The 8477-nt window shown below is 45.3% G+C and overlaps 1 protein-coding gene across 10 annotated transcripts in view; it reads right to left on the bottom strand.

Moving 5' to 3' along the window:
- Positions 1 to 1730: 1730 nt before the first annotated feature.
- Positions 1731 to 8477, bottom strand: part of LOC101854323 (trithorax group protein osa) — an 82869-nt gene continuing 76122 nt past the window's right edge. For all 10 annotated transcript variants that reach the window (XM_035969413.1, XM_035969410.1, XM_005097039.3 and 7 more), the window contains one exon: positions 1731 to 7877. In XM_035969413.1, the coding sequence (XP_035825306.1) occupies positions 5065 to 7877 (2813 nt within the window). In that variant the 3' untranslated portion in view covers positions 1731 to 5064. The remainder of the gene's footprint in view (positions 7878 to 8477) is intronic.

Raw genomic sequence — 8477 nt, 5'->3', positions numbered from 1 at the left:
TTGAGAATGTGGACAGTTGAGGTGTAGGAAAATCATTGCTGCAGACATTGTCTATGGACGGACGTCTCATGGGGCTCATCTACTGAATTCTGCACCCTGGTGATGTTTAAAGGGGTGCGAATGGTGTGTTGGACCTGAAGTGGTACTTTTGTCTGGGAATTGTTAGTTTTGATTCTCTAAAGGTCCTACCTGACGGACCATTTCCACACCTGACATCAGAGAAGGCCTTCAGGGCACTTGAACGTTATTTCCGTACCTTGAGCGAAACTTACAAAATGAGTTGGTGGTGAGGAAATGTTCACTACAAAAAGTTCTCTGCTCTTTACTAATTTTTACCACGATCTCAACTGGCAAAGGAAACTTGAGAAAAACCGTCTACAAATTTCTGTTGGCCTGTTAGACTACAGTAGTTTACAATATGGCGCAATTGTTGGGATTTTTTGCGGTAAGCATAATGCAAACCAGTGCGTCATGCTACAAAAATGGGGACATAGCTGAAAATTATTTTTTTACACGCTATGTAGAGCCAAACTATTCTGTGGATTTATTTAAAATGAATTGAATATCAGACAAATTCCTTTTGACTTCCAGATGTGTACAAATTTGAAACGCTTAACTTCAGTGTGGAGGAAAATATTTACAAAAATAAGTTGTAAGTTTTTTTGGGATCACCCTGTATTTGGGAAGTAAAAAGTAAGTAGGGTTTCACACCCCTATCAACACTACATGTATTAGGGGTTTTTTTTAGAGGCGGGGACCTCCAAATTTAACGTCAGTCTCCCATACGACTGAGCCAAATGGGTTAGGAGACTTTAATTTAATTTTAGGAAGAGTTTTACGGCACTTGCAACACAATAAGGTCATAAAAGTCCCAAAGATTAGAGATGTTGCAAGAGAGTAACAAACACGAAAGGAAGAGGGATCAGGATGACATGTTAGTAGCAAAGGAGCAAACCACTTGTTTTTTTAGTAGAGATTTTACGGCGCTCGCAACACAATAAGGTCATATAGGTGCTGAAGATTAGAGGTGTTGCAAGAGAGTAACAAAAACAAAAAAAGGAGGGGAGATGAAGACGATAGATGTTTGATAGGAAACAAAGAAGCAGCAAACCACACCAGAGCACCCGCCAACCACCCACTTAGTTAAGTTTTAGTGGAGTTTTACGGTACGTGCAATACAATAATGTCCTATAAATGTGGAAGATAAGAGGAGTTACAAGAGAGAAACAAACATAAAAAAGGAGGAGAGGAGAGATCAGGAGGACAGATGCTTATAGGAAAGGAGCAATCAGCAAACCACACCAGAGCAGGTGCCTTTTTCAAAACTCCACAAAACGATCCGAGTTCAGAAACACCCAGTCTGGGATTCAAACCAGGGCTATCTGCTCCATAGTTCAGCATGATACTAAAGGAGCGCACTATCCCAGGGGCCAGATTAAAATTATTTTTTTAAAAGTTTTAGTTCGTTTTACAGCACAGGATGCAACACAATTAGGTCATACAAGTGCCCAAGATTAGAGGTATTACAAGGGTGTAACAAATACAAAAATGGAGGAGAGATAAGGACCCCTGATGTTTGATAAGAAAAAGGAGCAAACAACACCAGAGCACCCACCAACAACCCACTGGGAGGTCAGAAGGGGGCAGACGAAAATCCTTTTTTCCCCCTCAAAAAAAACTGGAGCTTTTCTCCTCATTCCTCCAGTGGAAAGACTTGACAACAGCCAGTATGGAATCACAAAGTTTATTCAATAGAAGTGGACATGACTGACACATGAACTGACAATCTCTTGTAATATGTACAAGTAAAATGAAAGTATTTCTGACCATAGTAATAAAAAATACAAATCATGAACTTATACGCAATGCCACAATAACGACACTAGACAACAACAACAACAGACACCACTCCACACAGGCCGGCCGGGGCCGGTGGCGCGGAGCACAACCCAGCAGGACCTCTGTCAATGAGAACAAGAAGCGAATGAGTTACTGGATTAAAAAGTGTACGACGATGATTTCCACAGCCCACAGGGCACGCTCCACTCTACCGGTCCCCGCCGCAGTGTTATGGGACACAATATTCAGAACATGTATAGACATGTGTGTGTGTGTGTGTGTGTGTTTCAAATCCGCACGCATCCTATGGCAAAGCTGCACCATGTCCGTCTTCAGTAACAATCAAAGGAAAATAAATTTGGCCAATATTTTGTCTTCTTTCTTCCCCCAAAGAAAACTTTTTGGAGAAATTTTAAAAAACAAAAAAACATTTTGAAGTATGAAAAGAAATTGTGTATTATTTTCCCTTTAAATAAAAATAATCTGGTCGTGACATAAAACTGAAAGGTGCAGATACTTTGCTCTCTGCATCATTGCACAGTTGGACACTTTCTTCCACTCATCTTCCTCGCAGGCATTGCATTCCTGGCAATTTCTTGCTGTATTACTACAACTACATCAGCAATGGCATTCATTCTCTCGTGTAAAAACAAACAAAAGACATTCTCACATCTAAAAGAGACTGGTGGCCAACAAAAGACACTCCCCTGGCTGTTCCATCAACAAGCATGAAGAGATATGTAACTAGTACCAGAACTCCTCTACCAGACAAAGCTCTTGTGTCAGAGAGACCACTACACACTCAAAGCAAAAAATTTATTTATAAAAAAAAAAAAGAAAAAACACAAATATTTCACACACAAGGAAGGAACTCATCCTCCTATCAGTGCCGGCAGCAGCAGATGTACTGGTGAGGAACACACATCTCTGTCCGATAAAACCTGCCTTCATTTACACTGCAGATCCACAATCAGTACGGTTAAAGGAGAAAAAAAATGGAACAATTATGCACAAAAGATTTGTTATACTCTGCTCTTATAATCTTCCACATGTATTTATATTGAATCACTATGGCATCAGAATTAAATGAACTTTCCGCAGAAAGGAAATGCTAGATCATATTTATATACATATTGTATATATAACGTATTTACATCATGTATCTAAGCAGGGGAAGGGGGACGGGAGGAAATGAGGCAGTTGAAATGATATGATTCTTACATGGCAGTATAGACATTTCCAGCACTTCTATTATTCTACATTCCTCAGCCTATGTAGAAGTATTTTCCTTGAGTGTATAAAGGAAGGGAAGTCTACATTATGTTACATGAAATGTACAAGAAATAAAATAAGTTACAAGAAGAGGACTTTGAGTAGAGCCAAAGGTAAGGTTCAGATTCTCTGAATCTCTTACAACTCTGCGATGTAGCTTGTGTGGTGTTTGAAAGCAGCTGCTCACAAACTTGGGGGAAACGGGACCAGGTCATATAAGCTCAAGAAGAATACAGAATTCCAAAATTATAGCAACATCACATCTCATCTCTCTTTTTCTTTCTCTTACTCTCTCCTGCTCTCTGCAAATTCTTTTCATAGCAACTGAACCTCCAGGGAGGTGGTGGGATGGGGGAATAAAGATGTCCAGTCTGCTATTTGGGTTGCACTTTCGAAGAGACTGGAAAGTGACAGAGGAGAACTTGGCAATTCTCACACTCCCACCCCTCCAAATGATTGCAAACCACAGTGAAAATGAGGTATTTATGTATCAATAACCCATTTGTTTGCTGAATTTTTTTTCTACCCAATAAACACACACCAATGCAATACATAATACATCCATCCTTTCTTCCAATAACAATTTTTTTGTTTATTTTTGTAAGTCTCAATTACACAGAAATGCAGCATTTCCACACAGGAAAAAAAAAAAATCAGTTATCGGCACAACAAATAACAGCCATTATGCAAAAATACTCCATTCACAGATTTCTGTTGACAAAATTTTCGATATTTTCTAGCAAAATGCCCATCCTCAGCATGTGGCAAAAAAGGCAAGTCAGTCTCCCTTCTCAATCTAGGGCACCATTTCAAGCAAAAGTAACCAGGTACTGTCCAATAAATACTCGAAAAACAAACAGAAAAATCCTGTCAACATCTCTCAGATGCTCCACAGATCGAAGACAAATCTCCGTGTTACTTTTCACAAACGTCCAAGGGTACGAACTGACAACACTTCTCAGCAATACATCAAGAACACATGGAAGAAACATCATAGTCATTCATTAGAATTCTTCAGTGAATAAAATCTCCATTAAAAAAAGAACGTAATTCAGCACAACAGGGTACCCAGAGTGGAAAAAAAATTGTTAAAATTACAACAATAAGTTATTCACTGACAGATAGATGAAGCCCAACATCATTACACAGCAGCTCCTTTGCCTTGGACTGAAGTCATTTCTCATGAAGAAAAAAAAAATATTCAAAATCTTTTAACAAAGCACACATGTTTGAGCAAACCAGTAATTATGAGTCCAGGAAAGCACAAAGTTGGCTTTATCCAACACGACAATTCGCCAGAATCGTTTCTGCTCTTTCTCGTATACTCAACAAGGATCTAGGTACCTAAGCACAGAAGTCATAGCATGGGAGAAAATTACAGAGCATCTTCAGTCAATAAAAGCTTTGTACAAAGTCAACCGACCAAATAACAAGCAGTGTCACTTCTGATAGAAGTTTAGGCTTTGCTCGGTCAGCTCTGCGTAGAGAAGTTCACTCTTTTAGTTCTTCAGAGCATTGGTACGTTTTTTCCGGAGCTAAGATATTGCAAGCCTAAGGGGCCACAATGGGCACTTGCAGAAAATCCTGACCACTAATAAATGAGTCACAGCTTTCTCACGTTCAGCACTGCCTTCAGGCTTCCAAGCGAAATAGTTGCAGCTTGTGCTGCCTTCTTCCACTTAAAGTGGTTGGTTGATCACCAGTGTGCAACGACCACCCCAGAACATTGCACGTTTTTACCCAGACGGCAACACAAGCCAGTAGAACTAATTCTTAAAACAAAACCTCTTCTTTTTGGCTACCAGGCAACATGAGAACATGGGGTTCAAACACCCATCTCCCCGACTTCTAAGCAAGACGTTGCTTCTCCGACAGGGGATGGCCGTTCTCCAGACTGTTCCCCTGTGCAGCACCAGGGCAGGAGTAAGACACCAGCAGCAGACAGCCGGGCCATCAGGAGACCTGCGAGCACTCAAACAGAACTTCCGACAGAGTGTTGGACACGGTCTGGTCTAGGATCTGGGACATGACCAGGTTGAGCAGACGGGGCTGCTGGGGCACAAACAACTTACGGTTGTCTGGCACGCGGGCCATGTGAAGCAAGATGGATGCCGTGCGCCGCAGCATGTCCAGAGAGGTGCCCATCACCTCCGGGTTGCTCTGAAGGACCTCCAGACCCTGCTGGTTGGCGATGGACAGGGCGTTCTGCTCGGCCGTTTCCAGAAAGTCCACCAGTAGCGAGACGCACGGATGTTGCAGGGCCACGGCCCGGGCCGCGCTAGAGTCTCCGGGGACTAGAAAAGAGAGCAGGACAATGGAAAACTCGCGTGTGACCGGCTGGTTGCGGTCGGCGAGCAGGTGCACCAGGACGTTGTAGAGCTCCAGCAGACGTTTCACGGGCGGTGTGGCCAGCAGCAGGTCCACATTGGCCTCGTGGATGCACAATTTGCACAGAGCCTCCAGCACCAGACGCTGGGGGGAGAGCAAGGAGCCTGGTGGGAGCGTGGGCAGCGGGTCACGGGCAACGGAGGCCGGGCAGATAACCCAGTGCAGCAGACCCTCCAGCAGAGGGAAGCACACCTCCTCCGAGAAGTTTGCCAGCATCAGATGGCCGCAGATGTTGGACAGAATGACCAGGACGTTTTCCCGCAGTTGGTCCAAGTAGTCCCACCACCAGTGTTCGTTGTCATAGACGCGGGGAGGTTCCTCCCGCTCTTCATCGTCCTCGTCCCCGCTGGGCAGTTTACGCAGCTCCGGTCTCTGTGGGTGGCTGTGGTGCAGCAGCAGCAGACGGCCCAGCACACGCATGATACCCGGGTGCTTGCAGATTTTAATCTCATTACCAGGAACACAAGACAGTGAGCGGATGATGTTGGAGATGCAGACGCAGCGGCGACCCAGCTCGTCCCTACTCTCCGGCGTAACAGTGAGGGGTGGGTCATCTCTCTGGAAAGCTTCGTCTTCAATCTGCTCATCCTCTTTCAACATGTCAGCAACAATGCTGGCGGACAACTCTTCGGTTTCAGAAACGAGGGAATCATTATTAGTACTGCATCCCACTTCAGCTCCTTTCTTCTCACCAGGCCCATTCTCCTCAGGAGTGGACTCTCCCTTCTTCTCCTCTTCTTCGTTCTCCTCCGCAAGCTCCTGAGTGTCAGCCAGCCTGTCTTCCTCCCCCACCTCCTGTGTGGCTTTGTCCTCCTCCATGGGCTCCGTCTTCAGTTCGGTGGTCTCTGCCTCAGAGCGACTGCTGGTGTCCATCACCGCGCTAGCGTCCGCCTCCATGCTGGCCCCGGCACTGCTCACGTTCATGGTGGAGTTGAGGGGCTCTGTGTTGCAGTCCTCCCCCGCCACCTCCTCCTCCCCATCCAGGCACTCCGCCTTCAGCACCGGCGGCGAGCTGTCGCTGCAGTCGTTCTCACCTTCCTTCAAGTCTCCCTTCTCGGAAAACTCCTTTTTCCAGCTGCCATTAGCCGCACTGTCTCCTTCGTGATTCACCATAGGGGAGAGTTTCGGCTCTTCGATGTCACCATTTTCTAGAGGCTTGCTATTTGAATCATCAATAACTATTTTCTCAGATCCCTTTTTCACTGACTGCTGCTCTTCTATTAGTTTATCAGAATTTTTCAGTTCTGAACCCGTCACAGGCTGTATCTCTTCTGGGCCATCTTTCTTCTCCTTCCCCTCCTCGCTGCTTTTGGACTCACAGTTTATAGGAACCTCAGAACTCGATTTCGAAGTGTTTTTTGATGCATCTTCGCTATTTAAAGCCCCCGCAAACTCTGCCTCATCCATGGGCTCCGCCTTCACCTGCACTACACCTTCTCCCGACTGCTCTATACTACTCCCCACACCATTGCACACACTGGAATGAATAGTTTCCACCTTGGAATTGTCACTGCTGGCTGGCTTGGCCTCTGTGTCCACTTTAACGCAAGGCTTCTGGTCTTTGCTGCTTGTTTCTGTTGATGGCTTCGCTCCTGTTTGCTTTTCCCCCTCCACGGCCTCCTCCCCACTACCCTCCTCCACACCACTACCCTCCTCCACCCCACTACAGCTACTTGTGTTGCTGGCTTCCCTTTCTTCAATTTCAACTTTGCACACCTTTTTGCTGCAGGACAGCTCGGTACAACTTTCCTCTTCCTCTCGACCCACCGCATCCCACGTCCTCTTCTTCCTGAACCTCCCTGACAAGAATGTGTTAGTGTTGTCACTCTCCAGATGAGTGAGGATGTGATCGGTGATGTCACCACACCCAGATAACCAGTGGTCAGGCTTTGTGTCGAAGTGCGTGTAGATGTCCCAGTACTTCGACTCCAACACTGTGGTATCCGTGGGACAACTGTCAAACTTCACGGGCAGCCCTTTGCGTGACACTTTCGTGAAGTTGGGCCCCGTCATCTGAAACATTTTCGTGGCCTCTGTCTCACCCTCCCCCGTAGAGAAACTTTCAGTCAGTTCGTTCAAAAACTCTTCCGGCGTCTTCGACGACGCCGGTAAAGACTTGAGCCGCTGCTTGCTGCCTTGGTGGCGCTGCCTGCGAGACTGTCCCTTCTCCAGATCTCGGAAGCCATCAAACATCTGGATGAGACACTGGCGGAAATGTTCCGTGAGCACCTCCAGCAGGCCCGGGAGGGTGCCCAGGCTGAAGTAGCCGAAGGAGGAATCGTCGTAGAGCATGATGTTCATTGTGTCCAGCGCCCATGTGCTCTCCGCCAGCAGACCCGACTTGAGTGCCAGCATCAGACGCCAGGCTTCAAATGGGGCTGAGGAATAACAATTGCATTTATTAAAGCAAAATGCAGAAACCAACTAAAGTATTCACAGCTTCTGTTTTAGTAAGTGTTTTACGACGGCCCTTGCAACACAATAAGGTCATATAAATGCTAAAGACTAGAGGTGTTACAAGAGAGTAACAAGCACAAAAAAAAGGAGGGGAGATAGAGACTATAGATGTTTGATAGGAAAGAAGAAGTAAACCACACCAGAGCACCCGTCACCCATCTACCTTCACATTCTCAAATAAAAATAAGCACACTCATATGACCTTATGCAGTTGCAAGTACAGGAAAACCCCTACTAAAACAACAAAAAACAAAATTTAAAAAATAAACCATGATACTGAAAAACAAAACAACTGTGATGACTATGACAAGACGTTAGACTTAACAGAATTAGATCAGACTAAACTTTGGCCATGATTATTAGCCTGTGTTTAAGACCCTTTCCTCCACTTTTTCAAATTCTTACTGACTTTATCTCAACAAAAGAGAGTTTTACTTAATTCTGGAGCGGTTAACTCTCTTTTTATCCTAGCCGTACCCCCACGGACTCTGTACCAGTCCTGGGGCCCCCGCGCCGTATGA

This window comes from Aplysia californica, unplaced genomic scaffold (assembly GCF_000002075.1).
Source record: "Aplysia californica isolate F4 #8 unplaced genomic scaffold, AplCal3.0 scaffold00145, whole genome shotgun sequence".
Lineage (NCBI taxonomy): Eukaryota > Metazoa > Mollusca > Gastropoda > Aplysiida > Aplysiidae > Aplysia > Aplysia californica.
Note: the sequence above shows the minus strand (reverse complement) of the source record. Positions and strands in the feature narration are given on the sequence as shown.